General features: G+C 47.5%; 1 protein-coding gene across 5 annotated transcripts in view; it reads right to left on the bottom strand.

The window, feature by feature from the left end:
* uggt2 (UDP-glucose glycoprotein glucosyltransferase 2) overlaps window positions 1-19,120 on the bottom strand; it is a 625,263-nt gene that overhangs the window by 337,844 nt on the left and 268,299 nt on the right. For all 5 annotated transcript variants that reach the window (XM_038817830.1, XM_038817832.1, XM_038817829.1 and 2 more), the window contains 2 exons: window positions 3,702-3,762; window positions 3,217-3,308 (listed from right to left, as the gene is read on the bottom strand). In XM_038817830.1, the coding sequence (XP_038673758.1) occupies window positions 3,217-3,308; window positions 3,702-3,762 (153 nt within the window). The remainder of the gene's footprint in view (window positions 1-3,216; window positions 3,309-3,701; window positions 3,763-19,120) is intronic.

The raw sequence follows: 19,120 nt of genomic DNA, 5'->3' as shown, positions 1-19,120 counted from the left end.
CAGAAGCAGCTGCTTAGATAGTAGATTTATTGGTTTTAACTTTCCAAAATAGTTGCTTTTACTCCTTTCCAAAATCTGTCTACCTATCTGCTCCTCTATCTCCCGCTGGCTGTTGGGAGGCCTGTAGTAAACCCCCAACATTGTGACTGCACCCTTCTTATTCCTGATCTCTACCAATATAGCCTCGCTGCCCTCTGAGGTGTCCTCCCGTAGTACAACTGTGAGATTCTCCCAAATCAGTAGCGCAACTCTGCTACCCCTTTTACATCCCCCTCTATCCCGCCTGAAACATCTAAATCCTGGAACATTTAGCTGCCAATCCTGTCCTTCCCTCAAACAGGTCTCTGTAATGGCAACAACATCATAGTTCCAAGTATTAATCCAAGCTCTAAGTTCATCTGCCTTACCTGTTATACTTCTTGCATTAAAACATGCATTTCAAGCCACCAGTCCCGCTGTTTTCTTTTTTTTTCTTTTTTTAAAATAAATTAACAGTGCCCAATTAATTTTTCCAATTAAAGGGCAATTTAGCGTGGCCAATCCGCCTAGCCTGCGCTTCTTTGGGTCATGGGGCGAAACCCATGCAAACACGGGGAGAATGTGCAAACTCCACACGGACAGTGATCCAGAGCCGGGATCGAACATGGGACCTCGGCACCGTGAGGTAGCAGTGCTACTTACTGCGCCACAGTGCTGCCCCAGTCCCGCTGTTCTCAGCAACATCTCCCTGTCTGCTCATCCTCAGAGCCAGAGTGGCCCTATTCCCTAGTTCTCCCTCAATTTTTTTCACCTTCTGACCTATTGTTCCAGTACCCACCCCCCTGGCATATTAGTTTAAACGCTCCCTATGATCTATTTTAATGGCTTCGACGACCGGATCAAATGCATTGGTGTTAAATTTACTGTCACACATGGATAAGTAGGAAAGTAAGTGAAGAAGACATAAGGGGCTGGATTCTCCGTTTGTGCAGACTCCACACAGTCACCTGAGGCCGGAATTGAACCTGGGACTTTGCAGCTGTGATGCAGCAGTGCTAACCAGTGCCACCATAAATGCAGAGATAATGTAGAATGCCGAGAGATCCTCATAGAACATCGAACATACAGTGCAGAAGGGGGCCATTCGGTCCATCGAGTCTGCACCGACCCACTTCAGCCCTCATTTCCACCCTAACCCCATAACCCAATAACCCCTCCTAACCTTTTTGGTCACTAAGGGCAATTTATCATGGTCAATCCACCTAACTTGCACGTCTTTGGGCCGTGGGAGGAAACCGGAGCACCCGGAGAAAACCCACGCATCGTACATGAATCACAAAAATGTAGTAAGCAGGTACAGCGAGTGATTGAATTTGTCGGACTGTGAGGAAGGATACTTCTCTCCAGGAGTGATTCTATGCATAAATAGGGTCATGGTATATTAAAACAAACTTTATTACCAACACAGGATGAAAACAGCTTTGATATCATACAAGAAAATACCTTACAATTACCCGTTAACCAATGCTTAACAATAAAATGAAATACTAAATTCTAACTATTATCTTTTATCTCCACTCAAGTAATCTCAGGTCAAAATCCACTTTTAAATACAGTTAGCAGATGCAGGAATACTTGCTTCATTGAGATGTCTTGGATAAACTGCTTTGAGAAAGAGAGTCACATTCTATGACTCTATGATCTTGAGACTGGAAGGCTGAGCATGCCTAACCATATGATGAGGGCCGGGATTCTCTAAAAATACGGCTAAGTGTTGATGCCGGCCAACGGGCCTCTTGGCCCAGCGATTCTGTGCCCACAGGGGGCTAGCACGGGGCCAGAGTACTCCGCTCACCCTCAGATCGCGCACGTTCGCCAATTAGTGGCCTCCGATCGCGGGCCTGGCAGTCGTGGAGGCTCTCCCCAGAGACTGATCCCTCCCCCCCCCCCCAAAGCAGGATGGCCACCGCAGCCACGACGCTGAGCTCCCACTGGGTGGAACCATACGTGAACCACGCCGCGGGAACTCGGCTGGTTGACCGCGGAGAATTGCCGCGGGGGCCTCTTTCAACAACCCCAACCAACGCCACGTCGACCGCATGCCCGTTTAGTGCCGATTCTCCAGTCGCCAGAGAATCGCGTCTTGGCGTCGGACTCGATCGCGAGTCTGAGGCCCCATTCTCCTCCCCCGTGCCGACCGCCATTTTGGTGCGGAGGCTCGAAGGATCCCAGCCGAGGTGCTGTTCCTCCAGTTTGTGTTGAGCTTCAATGGAACATTGTAGCAGGCCAAGGACAGACTTGTGGGCATAGGAGCAGGGTCTGGTGTTAAACTGCCAAGCAATGGGAAGGTCAAGGTCCTGAATGCGCAAAGACCAAAGGTGCTCAGCAAAGCGATCACCCAGTCTGCGTTTGGTCTCTCCGATTTAGAGGAAACAACATTGGGAGCAGCAAATGCAACAGACCTAATTGAAAGAGATGCAAGTGAAACACTGCTTAACCTGGAATGAACGTTTTGGGTCTGGGATGTTCAGCATGGAAGAGGTAAAGGAGCAGGTGTTACACCTTCTGTGATTGCATTGCACCAATGGGTGATGGGAGAGGTGTTGGATATGGTGGAGGAATGGACTAGTTTTTCCTGGAGGGAATCGGTCTCTGTGAAATGCTGGCTATGAATAGATCAATAAATCAATACTCTATCAACTTGTCTGTCTGACCCAGCTCAGGATTCTTTCCCAGTCCTGGTATCGGCTTTGCGATTATGACCCTTGGTTGTTCCTAAACCTTGGCCTTTCGCCGGAGTGACCTTTGGGCTCTGTTTATTTATGACGGCTTGGGGAAGCTGTCTCTCCCCACTAGGTAACCCAGTATTTGAGCCATATATTCCGTGGGGTTCCTGCCCTCAGTTCCCTCCGGTCCACCATGCGTTGGTTCTGGTGCCGCGATCAGTTCTCCTGATCCTTGACCTTTCTCCTTAGCGCTCCTTAGTGTCCAAAGATCTTCAGGTTAGATGTGGCTGAGGGGATAGGGTGGGGGAGTGGGCTTGGTAGGATGCTCTTTCGGAGGGTCGAATTGCCTCCTTCAGCACTGTAGGGATTCTACGGAGTTGGCCATTTTAAATACACACATTAAAGGATAAGTAACTGAATATCATGCTGTAACGGTAAAGAGAAAAGATTACAATGTCTGGTACACATGGATAATATAAATATAACAGTATTGAAGGCCATTTGTACCCACCTGAATGGATTCTGAAGGTCCAGATCAATATGTAGCCCATTTATAAACAAAGCTGAATCTCCAGGTTGAAGTCCCAAAGTTTCTGCAAAGTACTAAATAAACCATATGGACTTTTAGAGAAATGATCACATTCGGTTAATATCGTAAATTAAAATTATCACATTCAGCTAGTTGTGCTATGACTTTTCCAATTCTCAAAATATCTAATGAAACTCAATGCAACCTGACATCACTGACTGTTTAGTGAGCAGACACCTCAATAATTAGTTGGCACAACGTGCAATTTCCAATTGTATAAAAATCAAAACCAAACATACTGATTCAAAACTAAACTGAAAGTATACAGTTTACAACTTTTGGAAAATATACATCATTCTGCATCATCATTTTGACTTAAAGTTAGTTTTAAATCAAACTTTAAAATATTTGAACAGTTCTTTAGATTCATGGAGATGCTACAATTTCTTTGGCACCAACATTCCTACCTTTTGATTTGCCTCTATTTCATTTCGCATTTCCTGGTTTACAGTTACTCTTGTCAGTGATCTGTGGTAAAATTCAAATTTAAAAAATTAGAATCAGAAATTATTTGGCATTCATTTTTTCCAATGTGAAAATTTCCGAAATGGAATGTAGCCATGTCTTATATGCACTCTTTTTTGTAGAAATATTTTTATTTCACCTTTTTTGATAAATACACAATAAACAGAAAAGCAAAAAGGAACAACAATCCCTCCCTACAAATGCAACCCCCCCCCCCCCCCCCCCCGCCCCACCAACAACAACTGACAGTTTATGGTACAAAATGGACGGCTGCCACCTTTTGTAGAACCCCTCAATTACACCCCTCATGGTGAATTTAACTTTCTCAAGGTGTAAAAACTCTATATGGTCCCTCAGCCACACCAAGGCACAGGGCAGATAAGCTGACAACCACCCCAACAGAACCCACCTGCGAGCAATCAGCAAGGCGAAGGATAAAACATCTGCCTCCACTTCTGCCTGTAGATCCAGGATGTCCGACAACTCGAATATGGCCCTTAAGAGACTGGGCTCCACATCAATTTGTAGAATCACCGACATGGTGCTGAAGAATGATATTCAAACCTCAGGACATGACCAGAACATATGCATGAACATGATTGGCCAGGCCCCTCCCAAACCGCTAACATTTGTCCTCCACTCCCATAAACAGCCGATCCATCCTAGATGCGCCTTGTGCACCACATTTAACTGTATATGCCCAAGTCTTGCGCAGGACAATATGGCAGTCACCTTTCACAGCGCTTCACACCACACCTCAACCTCCACTCCACACCCAACTCTTCCCCCCACTTACCTTTAATCCCCTCCAGAGATGCAGTATCCTCCTCCAGGATCCTCTCATAAATTCCTGAAGTACACCCCTCCTCCATCCCTGCAAGTCTCCAGCAACGAAGGACGTGACCAGAACATATGTATGTATGTACATGACTGGCAGCGCTACTGGAAACGTTGGAAAAATTTTCCACGCAAAGTCACGAACATGCACAAACCTAAAAGATTCTGATTGCAGGAGCCCAAACATCTCCGACGACTCCTCCCAGCTCACAAACCTCCCTTCCAAAAACAAATTCCTTATTCATTCCACCCCCTTGTCCTTCCAACACTAAACTTAGTATCTAATCTTACCGGTTCAAACATATGGGACAGGATTCTCCATTTCTGAGACTAAGTGTTGATGCTGAATGCATGGACTTTCACAACAGCAAAACTGGCCCCGAACCTGTACCGAGCTGTAGCCGCATATGCACATCACAATCACCACACACACTAATTCCAGCCAACAAGATGGTACTGGTTGTGCTGGAACACGCTCACACAGCTGATAGGTCGGCTTGGGCAAGAGGTTGGCCTTCTGGCCCGAGGGGATACCCATTCGATCTGTGGCCTTAAGTTCACAGTGGGCTGTCAGCAGCGTGCGCAGCTGCATGTCTGCCTTTCTGGCTGTGGCAATGGTGCTCCAAGCCCATCCACCCCAACCCCACAGCCCACACCCTGGCCACCGCCCGCTACTTTCCCCAACGTTGGCAGAAGCCCCCAGCCAACAGCACACCAGTCAGCAAACTATGGCGATTTTGGACACTTTCCGCTCTCTCTCTCTCCCTCAGCAGCCACGATGCCGGTTTCATGATGTTTAAAATCACAAGTGAACCGCGCTGTCGAGAACTCGAGAATACCGAGTCATACCGTTAATGACAGTGTTTACTGTATGTGTGTTCTGGACCAGCATTGACACCACTCTCAAGGTTTTTGAGAATTGCAACTTGGGGTCAAATCAACACTTGCCGCGATTTTGCCGTCGGAACCTATTCCCCACCGAATCGCAATTTGCTATTTCGGCATCAACCAATGGAGAATCCCGCCTATGGGAGAGGATTCTCCGTTTAAGAGACAAAGTGCTGACTCTGGGACAGAATTGATGCTGTTCTATGACAGGAAACTTGCCGTCATTCCCAGAGCAATCCCACAACCGTTAATGGACTAGCACCAGCGACGCAAGGAACATGCCTGGAATTCATCTGCCTTACCATGGTATGGGATAGTGGGAAATTTGGCCAGTTGGATAATGAATTGGCTAACCAATAGAAGTCAGGGAGTGGTGGTGATGGCAAATATTCAGCCTGGAGCCCAGTTATCAGTGGCGTACCGCAGGGATCAGTTCTGGGTCCTCTGCTGTTTGTGATTTTCATTAATGACTTGGATGAGGGAGTTGAAGGGTGGGTCAGTAAATTTGCAGATGATACGAAGATTGGTGGAGTTGTGGATAGTGAGGAGGGCTGTTGTCGGCTGCAAAGAGACATAGATAGGATGCAGAGCTGGGCTGAGAAGAGGCAGATGGAGTTTAACCCTGAAAAGTGTGAGGTTGTCCATTTTGGAAGGACAAATATGAATGCTGAATACAGGGTTAACGGTAGGGTTCTTGGCAATGTGGAGGAGCAGAGAGATCTTGGGGTTTTTGTTCATAGATCTTTGAAAGTTGCCATTCAAGTGGATAAAGCTGTGAAGAAGGCCTATGGTGTGCTAGCATTCATTAGCAGAGGGATTGAATTTAAGAGCTGTGAGGTGATGATGCAGCTGTACAAAACCTTGGTAAGGCCACATTTGGGGTACTGTGTGCAGTTCTGGACACCTCATTTTAAGAAGGATGTGGAAGCTTTGGAAAAGGTGCAAAGGAGATTTACCAGGATGTTGCCTGGAATGGAGAGTAGGTCTTACGAGGAAAGGTTGAGGGTGCTAGGCCTTTTCTCATTAGAACAGAGAAGGACAAGAGGAGACTTTATAGAGGTTTATAAGATGATCAGAGGAATAGATAGACAGTCAGAGACTTTTTCCCCAGGTAGAACAAACCATTACAAGGGCACATAAATTTAAGGTGAATGGTGGAAGATATAGGGGGGGATGTCAGAGGTAGGTTATTTACCCAGAGAGTAGTGGGGCATGGAATGCACTGCCTATAGAAGTAGTTGAGTCGGAAACATTAGGGACCTTCAAGCGGCTATTGGATAGGTACATGGATTACGGTAGAATGATAGGGTGTAGATCAATTTGTTCTTAATCTAGGACAAACGTTCGCCACAACATCGTGGGCCGAAGGGCCTGTTCTGTGCTGTATTTTCTATGTTCCATGCTCTATCCTGCTATACTTCTGGCGTTGAAATAAATACACTTCAGATGGACTTCCGGTGGTGGTCATGGAGTGAGTGGTTGCATATTTGGTAGCTCCCACTCGTGATGGATCTTTTGGACCCTTTTCTATGATTTACGGTGGATTTGATTGACAAACAGGAGACTGGTGAGGTAGAGGAGAAGGATTCCCCACTAGTGCATGGATTTGTGGACCAGAAATGGACCGAAAAGGAAAGAATGTTGGTCGAAGACGCGAGTGGAGTCTGCGGCATGGGGGGGATATGGCAGAGGGTCAGGGACCGAAATTGCCGGCCCAGTGGTCAACGGAGCAGCTGGTGATCTTTCTCCAGGAGAAATTTGCTCAGCAAAGCATGGAATACCTGGATCTGATTAAGACGGGGATTGATTGTCTGAAGCAGAGACTGGAAACCAATGCCAAGCTATCCAGAAAGTGGAAGAGGCGATGGAGATGGCCAGCCAGCCGCGATGGCTGTAGAGACGCAGCTGATGAAGAACCACCAGAAGACACTGCAAGAAAAAATGGAGGATCTGGAGAAAGATCACGCAGGCAGAACCTGAGGATCATTGGCCTGCCGGAGGGCAGCGAAGGATCAGACGCAGGGGCATGGGAACCTGGATTGTAGTTTTGGGATGCGAGAGATTGAGAGTAGAGAGGTCAGGAGCACAGATTTGACTTCGCAGGAGGGCGGCAGTGTTCAGGTAGGTGGTTTGAAGTGTGTCTATTTCAATGCCAGGAGTATACGAAATAAGGTAGGGGAACTGGCAGCATGGGTTAGTACCTGGGACTTCGATGTAGTGGCCATTTCAGAGACATGGATAGAGCAGGGACAGGAATGGTTGTTGCAGGTTCCGGGGTTTAGGTGCTTTAGTAAAGTCAGAGAAGGGGGCAAAAGAGGGGGAGGTGTGGCGCTGCTAGTCAAGGACAGTATTACGGTGGCAGAAAGGATGCTAGATGGGGACTCTTCTTCCGAGGTAGTATGGGCTGAGGTTAGAAACAGGAAAGGAGAGGTCACCCTGCTGGGAGTTTTCTATAGGCCACCTAATAGTTCTAGAGATGTAGAGGAAAGGATGGCGAAGATGATTCTGGAAAAGAGCGAAAGTAACAGGGTAGTTGTTATGGGAGACTTTAACTTTCCTAATATTGACTGGAAAAGATATAGTTCGAGTACATTGGATGGGTCGTTCTTTGTACAATGTGTGCAGGAGGGTTTTCTGACACAATATGTTGACAGGCCAACAAGAGGTGAGGCCACTTTGGATTTGGTTTTGGGTAATGAACCAGGCCAGGTGTTAGATCTGGAGGTAAGTGAACACTTTGGAGACAGTGACCACAATTCGGTGACCTTTACATTAGTGATGGAAAGGGATAAGTATACCCCGCAGGGCAAGAGTTATAGCTGGGGGAAGGGCAATTATGATGCCATTAGACATGACTTAGGATGTGTTGGTTGGAGAAGTAGGCTGCAAGGGTTGGGCACACTGGATATGTGGAGCTTGTTCAAGGAACAGCTATTGCGTGTTCTTGATCAGTACGTACCAGTCAGACAGGGAGGAAAGGGTAGAGCGAGGGAACCGTGGTTTACCAAAGAAGTGGAATCTCTTGTTAAGAGGAAAAAGGAGGCCGATGTGAAGATGAGGCGTGAAGTTTCAGTTGGGGCGCTTGATAGTTACAGGGAAGCGAGGAAGGATCTAAAGAGAGAGCTAAGACGAGCAAGGAGGGGACATGAGAAGTCTTTGGCAGGTAGGATCAAGGAAAACCCAAAAGCTTTCTAGAGGTATGTCAGGAATAAAAGAATGACTAGGGTAAGAGTAGGGCCAGTCAAGGACAGTGGTGGGAAGTTGTGTGTGGAGGCTGAGGAGATAAGCGAGATACTAAATGAATACTTTTTGTCAGTATTCACTCAGGAAAAAGATAATATTTTGGAGGAGAATGCTGAGACCCAGGCTATTAGAATAGATGGCATTGAGGTGAGTAGGGAAGAAGTGTTGGCAATTCTGGACAAGGTGAAAATAGATAAGTCCCCGGGGCCTGATGGGATTTATCCTAGGATTCTCTGGGAAGCCAGGGAAGAGATTGCTGAGCCTTTGGCTTTGATTTTTAGGTCATCATTGGCTACAGGAATAGTGCCAGAGGACTGGAGGATAGCAAATGTGGTCCCTTTGTTCAAGAAGGGGAGTAGAGATAACCCCGGTAACTATAGGCCGGTGAGCCTAACATCTGTGGTGGGTAAAGTCTTGGAGAGGATTATAAAAGATACGATTTATAATCATCTAGATAGGAATAATATGATTAGGGATAGTCAGCATGGTTTTGTGAAGGGTAGGTCATGCCTCACAAACCTTATCGAGTTCTTTGAGAAGGTGACTGAACAGGTGGACGAGGGTAAAGCAGTTGATGTGGTGTATATGGATTTCAGTAAAGCGTTTGATAAGGTTCCCCACGGTCGGCTATTGCAGAAAATACGGAGGCTGGGGATTGAGGGTGATTTAGAGATGTGGATCAGAAACTGGCTAGTTGAAAGAAGACAGAGTGTGGTGGTTGATGGGAAATGTTCAGAATGGAGTTCAGTTACGAGTGGCGTACCACAAGGATCTGTTCTGGGGCCGTTGCTGTTTGTCATTTTTATAAATGACCTAGAGGAGGGAGCAGAAGGATGGGTAAGTAAATTTGCAGACGACACTAAAGTCGGTGGAGTTGTAGACAGTGCGGAAGGATGTTGCAGGTTACAGAGGGACATAGATAAGCTGCAGTGCTGGGCTGAGAGGTGGCAAATGGAGTTTAATGTGGAGAAGTGTGAGGTGATTCACTTTGGAAAGAATAACAGGAATGCGGAATATTTGGCTAATGGTAAAATTCTTGGTAGTGTGGATGAGCAGAGGGATCTCGGTGTCCATGTACATAGATCCCTGAAAGTTGCCACCCAGGTTGATAGGGTTGTGAAGAAGGCCTATGGTGTGATGGCCTTTATTGGTAGAGGGATTGAGTTCCGGAGCCATGAGGTCATGTTGCAGTTGTACAAAACTCTAGTACGGCCGCATTTGGAGTATTGCGTACAGTTCTGGTCGCCTCATTATAGGAAGGACGTGGAAGCTTTGGAACGGGTGCAGAGGAGATTTACCAGGATGTTGCCTGGTATGGAGGGAAAATCTTATGAGGAAAGGCTGATGGACTTGAGGTTGTTTTCGTTAGAGAGAAGAAGGTTAAGAGGTGACCTAATAGAGGCATACAAAATGATCAGAGGGTTAGATAGGGTGGACAGCGAGAGCCTTCTCCCGCGGATGGAGGTGGCTATCACGAGGGGACATAGCCTTAAGTTGAGGGGTAATAGATATAGGACAGAGGTCAGAGGTGGGTTTTTTACGCAAAGAGTGGTGAGGCCGTGGAATGCCCTACCTGCAACAGTAGTGAACTCGCCAACATTGAGGGCATTTAAAAGTTTATTGGATAAGCATATGGATGATAAGGGCATAGTGTAGGTTAGATGGCCTTTAGTTTTTTTCCATGTCGGTGCAACATTGAGGGCCGAAGGGCCTGTACTGCGCTGTATCGTTCTATGTTCTATATGTGGTGCGTATGTTCGAGAAGCTGCTGGTGAAAGTACGTTTGCTCGACCCTTGGGGGTGGTCAGGGCGCTAATGAGGAAGCCGCTGAGGAATAAGCCACCAAGGGCGATGATGGTGGTACGAATGCACCGGTTCCTGGACAAGGAACAGATCTTGAGGTGGGCCAGGCAGACGGGGAGCTGTTCATGGGAAGGCAACGAGCTGCGTATCTACCAGAACTTGGATGTGGAATTGACCAAAAGAGGGGCGAGTTTCAACAAGGCCCTCTTTAAAAAGGGGGTGAAGTTCGGCATGCTGCACCCAGCGCATTTGTGGGTCACTTATGAGGGCCAGGAACATAACAAAGAACAAAGAAAAATTACAGCACAGGAACAGGCCCTTCGGCCCTCCAGGCCTGCACCGATCTAGATGCTCTATCCAGAACTGTCGCTTATTTTCTAAAGATCTGTATGCCTCTGCTCCCTGCCCATTCATGTATCTGTCTAGATACATCTTAAAGTTTTCTCAAATATTTCATAGAATTTACAGTGCAGAAGGAGGCCATTTGGCCCATCGAGTCTGCACCGGCTCCTGGAAAGAGCACCCTACCCAAGATTAACACCTCCACCCTATCCCCATAACCCAGTAACCCCACCCAACACTAAAGGCAATTTTGGACACTAAGGGCAATTTATCATGGCCAATCCACCTAACCTGCACATCTTTGGACTGTGGGAGGAAACCGGAGCACCCGGAGGAAACCCACGCACACACGGGGAGGATGTGCAGACTACACACAGACAGTGACCCAAGCCGGAATCGAACCTGGGACCCTGGAGCTGTGAAGCAATTGTGCTATCCACAATGCTACCGTGCTGCTTCACCGGATATCGATCAAAGACCCAACAACCAGTTAGTCAGTTCAAGTTCAAAGATAGTTTATTTACACACAAGGATTACTTCAACATGCAACATAAAACACTACAAGTTAAACTACACCTAACAACTACAATAACCTATACTTAACTTCAGGGCAACCGGCTCTTTGCAGATGAACAAGGCCTTTGTTCGGATCTTGCGTGGCTGGGTAGAAGTGGCTTTGTTTCTGCTGATCCGTCTGGCGGTGATCGTTGGTCTTGAACTTGTCTTCTGGTTGTAATGATACACTTGGTTTTAGGCGTAGGCCGGGGCTAAGACGGACCAAACACATGGCTGTGTCTCTTTTTATCCATGATGTGGAGATGCCGGCGTTGGACTGGGGTGAGCACAGTAAGAAGTCTGACAACACCAGGTTAAAGTCCAACAGGTTTGTTTCAAACACGAGCTTTCGGAGCACTGCTCCTTCCTCAGGTGAATGAGGAAGGAGCAGTGCTCCGAAAGATCGTGTTTGAAACAAACCTGTTGGACTTTAACCTGGTGTTGTAAGACTTCTCTTTTTATCCCGCTGGGATTTCGCGCTCTTTGGGGTGTCCTTAGCTTCGGACCCAATAATTCGACAGGCTTCGATCACTGCCTTTGATTTTGGCCAATAAAAGGGCGGGTGCCTTGATGCCTGGACGTGTCCTGAGCGGTCATTGACCTTGGCTCTTTGGGCTTTCTTAGCAAAGGGAGTGGCACCGGTTAGTCTGCATCTGTATCAGTTACCTGAGTACAGTCCTTTTGTTCTGGGGAAATGGGCCATTAGAATGCAAATGAGTTGGGGGTTTCGATGGCGTGTAGCTATCTGGGTTGCAAATACACACACAGGCTGAGTGTGTCTGAGTCCTGGATTGGCCATAATTCCCATGGTCCTTTGCAGGTGGCCATCTGAGATGGCTACAGTGGGAGGCGAAGGAAGCTCGGGACCTGCCTCCGGACAAAATCCGACACTTGCAAGTACCGGAACCCTTTACCCCCTGGCAACTCAAACTCCTCCTCCCGCTCCTCCAGGCTCGGGAAACCCTCCACAATGAAGATATCCCAAAATCTCTCAATACCTGCAACATCCTGAAGCTCCCAACCAGTCCCCCCGGAGCAAACCGGTGCTTGTCACAGATCGGCAATCACACCGATCTCCAGTCTCCAGCCCCCTCCAGTCTCTTGTGCTGCATCCATTGCCCCCACAGTCTCAGGGCTGCCACTACCACTGGACTTGTGGAGTACCGAGCCAGTGAGAACGGAAGAGGAGCTGTTACAAAGCCTTCAGACTCGTGCCCTTGCAAGATGTCGCCTCCACTCACTCCCACTCACCCTGATTCTCAACTTCCTGGCCCATAGGGGCTGGTTTAGCACAGTGGACTAAACAGCTGGCTTGTAATACAGAACAAGGCCAGCAGCGTGGGATCAATTCCCATACTGCCCTCCTCGAACAGTGGGCCGGAATGTTGCGACTAGGGGCTTTTCACAGTAACTTCATTGAAGCCTACTTGTGACAATAAGCGATTATTATTATTATTATAGCCCACAATCAGTAGATTTCGATTTATTGCCATGTGTACCGAGGTACAGTGAAAACTATTGTTCTGCGTGCAGTCCAGGCAGAGAGTTCCATACATGAAAAAAATATAGGCATGTAGATATATCGACATAGACATAAGGTGAAGCATAGGGTGAAGTATACGGAGTCTAGTATGATGCGTACAGACAGCAGTTCAGTCCATAAGAGGGTAATTCAGGACACACCCACCATTGGCAACATCTTCCCTGCATCTACTCCGTCTAGTCCTGTTAAAATTGTATCAGTCTCTATGAGATCCCCCCTCATTCTTCTGAACTCCAGCGGGAACAATCCCAACCTAGTCAATCTCTCCTCACATGACAGTCTCCCCATCCCTGGAATCAGTCTGGTAAACCTTTGCTGCACTCCCTCGAGAGCAAGAACATTCTTCCTCAGAGAAAGAGACCAAAACTGCACACAGTACTCCAAGTGTGGCCTCACCAAGGCCCTGTACAATTGCAGCAACACATCCCTGCTTCTATACTCAAAACTTCTCACAATGAAGGCCAACATACCATTAGCCTTCTTTACCGCCTGTTGCACCTGCATGCTTACCTTCAGCGAATGATGCATAAGGACAACCAGGTCACACTGCACATTCCCCTCTCCGAACCCCCATTTCCCATACCAGCCTCCCCGAACAGGCGCCGGAATGTGGCGACTAGGGGCTTTTCACAGTAACTTAATTGAAGCCTACTCGTGACAATAAGCGATTTTCATTTCATTTCAATTTGCAACCATTCAGGTAGTAATCTGCCTTCCTGTTTTTGCTTCCGAAGTGAATAACCTCATACTTGTCCAAATTATACTGCATCTGCCATTGATTTGCCCACTCGCCCAAGCTGTCCAGATCTTGCTGTAGGATCCCTGCATCCTCATCACAATTCACCCTCCCGCCTAACTTGGTATCATCTGCAAACTTTGAGATTTAGTTCCCTCATCCAAATCATTAATATATATTGCAAATAGCTGGGTTCCCAGCACCAATCCCTGTGGTACCCCACTAGTTTACTGCCTGACAATTTGAAAAGGACCCATTAATCCCTACTCTGCCAACCAGTTTTCAATCTACCTCAATATATTTCCCCCCATCCCAAGTGCTCTAATTTTGTACAATAATATCTTATGCGGGACTTTGTCTTCTGAAAGTTCAAATATACCACATTGACTGGCTCCCCCTTGTCAACTGTACTGGTTACATCTTCAAAGAATTCCAACAGATTTGCCAATCATGATTTTCCCTTCAAAACTCCATGCTGACTCTGACTGATCCTGCCACTGCTTTCTAAATGTTCCGTTATAAAGTCCTTGATAATGGATTCAAGCATTTTCCCCACTGCCGATATTAGGCTTACTGGTCTATAATTCCCTGCTTTCTCTCTACCTCCGTTTTTGAATATCGGAGTGACGTGAACTACCCTCCAATCTGCAGGGACAGTTCCAGAGTCTACAGAATCCCGGAAGATGACAACCAATGCATCCACTATTTCCAGAGCTACCAACTTATGGGATGCAGATTCTCAGGCCCTGGGGATTTATCCACCTTCAATCCCATCAATTTTACTAGCACCATTTCTCAACTAATGCTAATCTCCCTCAATTCTACACTCTCACTAAACCTTTCATTCTCCAGCATTTCTGGGATCTGATTTGTGTCTTCTTTGTGACGACAGAACCAAAGTATGTATTCAATTGCTCAGCCATTTCTTTGACCCTTATTATGCATGCCGCTGTTTCTCTCTGTAGGGGGCCACATTTGTCTTTACCGATCTCTTTCTCTTAACATATCAATCAAAACTCTGTCAGTTTTGTGTTCTCTGCAAGCTTCCTTTCGTACTGTACTTTCCCCTTCCTAATCAATCCCTTCGTCCTTCTTTGCTGAATTCTAAACTGTTCCCAATCCTCAGACCTATTAATTTTTCTTGGCCAATCTGTACGCTTCTTCCTTGTATAGGATACTATTTCTAATTTCCTTTGAAAGCCATGGATTGGCGCTCTTACCCCCTTTGCTCTTGTGCCAGACAGGAATGAGCAGTTGCTATAGTTCCCCCATACGTTCCTTGAATGTTTGCCATTGTCTATCCATTATCAGGGGACTTAATGGCCCGGCGAAAAGATCTTGTGACTTTGCCCATCTGAAAAGTCTGAGAGCCGACATATTCTTCCTCCAGGAGATCTACTTGAGGGAGAAGGACCGACTGCGGGTAAGAAAGAGCTGGGTGGGCCAGACTTACCAATCGTGCTATGGCCACACTGCTCAAAAAGAGGACAGCATTTCCAGAAATGAGCATGGTTACAGACCAAGGGGGACGCTACGTCATGGTATGGTCCTGGAAGGGGCACCAGTGGTCCTTGTGAACGTATACACTCCCAACTGGAACGTCGCAGAATTCATGAAGAAAACCATGGCAGAAATCCCCGAAATAGACACACACCAACTCATCATGGGGTGGGGTGGGGGGCACTTTAAAAGTGTGCAGGACCGACAGACAGCAGATCCAACTCCAAGTCGGGGAAAAGATCAAACATGGCAAAGGAATTGAACGCCTTCATGAAACAGATGGGGGCAGTGGAGGTTTACACACCCAGGGGAGGAGTTCTCCTTCTTCTCCCAGGTACACAAGGTATGAACCAAGATCGACTTCTTCATAGTTGGGAAAGTGGTGTTTCCAGGGTCAGTGAGAGCGGAGTACTTCATAATCGTAATCTCCAACCACGATGCACACTACATTGGCTGTGAGGTTGGATATGGGCCAGGCACAATGCTCCCTCATGGAGCCGAGACACAGCCCTTCTGACCAGTAAAGCATTCTGTGTACGGATATCAAAGAACAAAGAACAATACAGCACAGGAACAGGCCCTTCGGCCCTCCAAGCCTGTACCAGTCATGGTACCAACCTTTGCCAAAACCCTCAGCACTTCCTTGTGCTGTATCCCTCGATACCCATCCTATCCATGTGTTTGTCAAGATGCCTTTTGAACGCCGTTAATGTATATGCTTCCACAACCTCCCTTGGCAATGCATTCCAGGCACTCACCACCCTCACAGGCCATTGATCAGTACGTTACTAACAGCCAAAATGAGGAGGTCTCACCCTCCACGTTCTGGGGGGCACTGAAGGCTGTGAATAAGGGGGAAATTATTGTACACAAGATGCACAAAGATACAAAGGAGAGGGCGGCTCGGCAACAGCTGGTCGACTCCATACTGGAGGTGGGTCGGCAGTACTCCTCGGCCCTGATCGTGGAACTACTGGTGGAGAGGAAAAAGCTACAGACGGATTTTGACCCGCTCTCCACCGGGAAAGCAGTGCACCAGCTCCGCCAGACACGGGGGACCTTTTACGAATATGGAAACAAAGCCAGACGCCTGCTGGCTCACCAGTTGAAAAAGCAGGAAGCCCCGAGGGAAATAGCTCAGGTTAAAGACAAAAGAGGCAGGATAGTCACTGCACCAGAAAAGATCAATGAGGCCTTCTCAACCTTCTACCGACCACTGTACACCTCCGAGCACCTGGAGGGGGACCCAAAGATGAAGCAGTTCCTTGATGGACAAGACATGCTGGTCTTATGGGCAGCATGGTAGCACAGAGGGTAGCACTGCTGCTTCACAGCGCCAGGGTCCCAGGTCTGATTCCCAGCTTGGACCACCGACTGTGCGGAGTCTGCACGTTCTACCCATGTCTGCGTGGGTTTCTTCTGACAATTCCTGACAGACGTGATGTTAGGTGAATTGGGCATTCTGAATTCTGCCACTGTATACCCGAACAGGCGCCAGAGTGTGGCTTTTTGCAGTAACTTCATTGCAGTGTTAATGTAAGCCTACTTGTGACAATAAAGATTATTATTAGTACTGTAAGAGGTGAGGCCTGAAAGCACCATTAGAACTGGGGGAAGTCATGATGGAGGCTATTACCTACATACAGGCGGGCAAGACAATGGGGCCAAGTGGATTCCCAGCAGACTTCTACGAAAGATTTGCGTCTGCATTGACCCCGCACTTGTGGGAGATGTTCGCAGACTCGCTAGTTGGGAGCTCTGCCACCAACACCGGCACAAACCTCAACATCTCTGATACAGGCCCATCCCACTTCACATAGCACGGGGCAGCAGGGTAGCATGGTGGTTAGCATAAATGCTTCACAGCTCCAGGGTCCCAGGTTCGATTCCCGGCTGGGTCACTGTCTGTGTGGAGTCTGCACGTCCTCCCCCTGTGTGCGTGGGTTTCCTCCGGGTGCTCCGGTTTCCTCCCACAGTCCAAAGATGTGCGGGTTAGGTGGATTGGCCATGCTAAATTGCCCGTAGTGTCCTAATAAAAGCAGGGTTAAGGGGGAGGTTGTTGGGTTATGGGTATAGGGTGGATACGTGGGTTTGAGTAGGGTGATCATGGCTCGGCACAACATCGAGGGCTGAAGGGCCTGTTCTGTGCTGTACTGTTCTATGTTCTATAGGTGCAAAGATCCTGGCAAGGGCCCAGGCGAGGCAGTTGGAGAGCTATGTGCCAGAGGTAGTCGCAGAAGACCAAAGGGCTTTGTCAAGGGCAGGCAGCGAACATTGAACATTAGACACCTGCTGAACATGATAATTACCCCAACCAGGGAGAGAATATCAGGAGTGATTATCTCCTGGACACAGCAAGGGCCTTCAACAGAGTCGAATGGAGGTATTCATAGAGGTACTGGAACGGTTTGGGCCAGGTTTCACCTCCTGGGTGAATACAGTGCTCCCGTGGCAAGCAGATGGACAACCATATAGATATGCTCTAGATACTTCCAGCAATACAGAAGTACGAAGCAGGAATGTCCGCTTTCCCCACTGCTGTTTACTCTGGCAATAGAGCCACTGGCGATCGCCCTCATAATGGCAAAGGGGTGGAGAGGTATCCAAAGTGGGGACAGAGAGCATAGAGTTTCATTCCACATGGATTCTACATCTCAAATCCCCGGACCAGCATGGAAGAGATAATAAAATTCCAAAGGGAGTTTGGAGCCTTCACAGATTTGAAAATCAACTTGGACAAGAGTGAGATCTTCCTTGTAAACCTGCAGGGGAGGAGGGTCAGAACTGGGGGGTGGGCCCGGGGGTGGCAAGCAAGACCAAATTCCGCTACCTGGGGATCCAAATCGTCCACGACTGGACACAGATCCACAAATTAAACCTGATGAGTCTGGTGAAGGAAGTGAAAAAAACCTGCAGAGGTGGGGCATGGACAGAGTGGATAGTCAGAAGCTTTTTCCCAGGGTGGAAGAGCCAATTCCTAGGATACATAGGTTTAAGGGGCGAGGGGCAAAGTTTAGAGGAGATGTGCGAGGGAAGTTTTTTTTTTTGCAGAGGGTAGTGGGTGCCTGGAACTCGCTGTTGGAGGAGGTGGTGGATGCCGGTACGATAGTGACGTTTAAGGGAAGTCTTGACAAGTACAAGAATAGGGAGGGAATAGAGGGATAAGGACCCCGGAAGGACAGAAGGGTTTAGGGTAGACGGGCAACATGGAGGCAGCAGGCTTGGAGGGCCGAAGAGCCTGTTCCTGTGCTGTACTTTCCTTTGTTCTTTGTTCTAACACCTTATTCATCTGCTCCAGTGCCACCAACAACTCCCCTGTCCTGTCCCAGACCCGAACAATCTCTATAATCTTGTCCTGACAGTGGAACTGGCCCGCCAAAAAGTATTTCCTCTTCTCCCTATACTGTCATGGGAATGTCACTTTAAGAAATGTTTGTCTGCTCAAGTGGCTGCAGTGATGTCAGAGTGTGGGTGGAGCAGAGCTCTGGCTCTGCTTTTCAGTTTCGCTTTCAGGAAAAGCTTGGGTGTGTCTGTGTTTTTTAGTTTTGTTTTAGTGTTAGAGCTGCAGCCAGCCAAAGAAAATGTAATTTTGATCTCTCTGCCATCTAAAAACTATCTCGAGATCATTTGGTGAATTCAGAGTGATAACTGCTCTCAGTAGAGAATTTAAACCTGATGTGCTTCTGAAAAGAGGGTTCTTTTGTCTTATGGATGTTGCAAGGAAAAGAGAGAGTACTGTTTTCTTTGGGGGATTAATTGGTGTTCATAGATGGTTTACTGTGGGTTTAACTGGTTTCATAAATAAACATTGTTTTAATTTAAAAGTATTGTAGGTTTCTGTTGCATCTCACCTGCAGAGTAAACCCGTGTGTTCCCATAACCACAATCTATTCAAAGTTGTGGATCAGGTGAAC

The sequence above is a fragment of the Scyliorhinus canicula genome, chromosome 14 (assembly GCF_902713615.1).
Source record: "Scyliorhinus canicula chromosome 14, sScyCan1.1, whole genome shotgun sequence".
NCBI classification, from domain to species: domain Eukaryota; kingdom Metazoa; phylum Chordata; class Chondrichthyes; order Carcharhiniformes; family Scyliorhinidae; genus Scyliorhinus; species Scyliorhinus canicula.
Note: the sequence above shows the minus strand (reverse complement) of the source record. Positions and strands in the feature narration are given on the sequence as shown.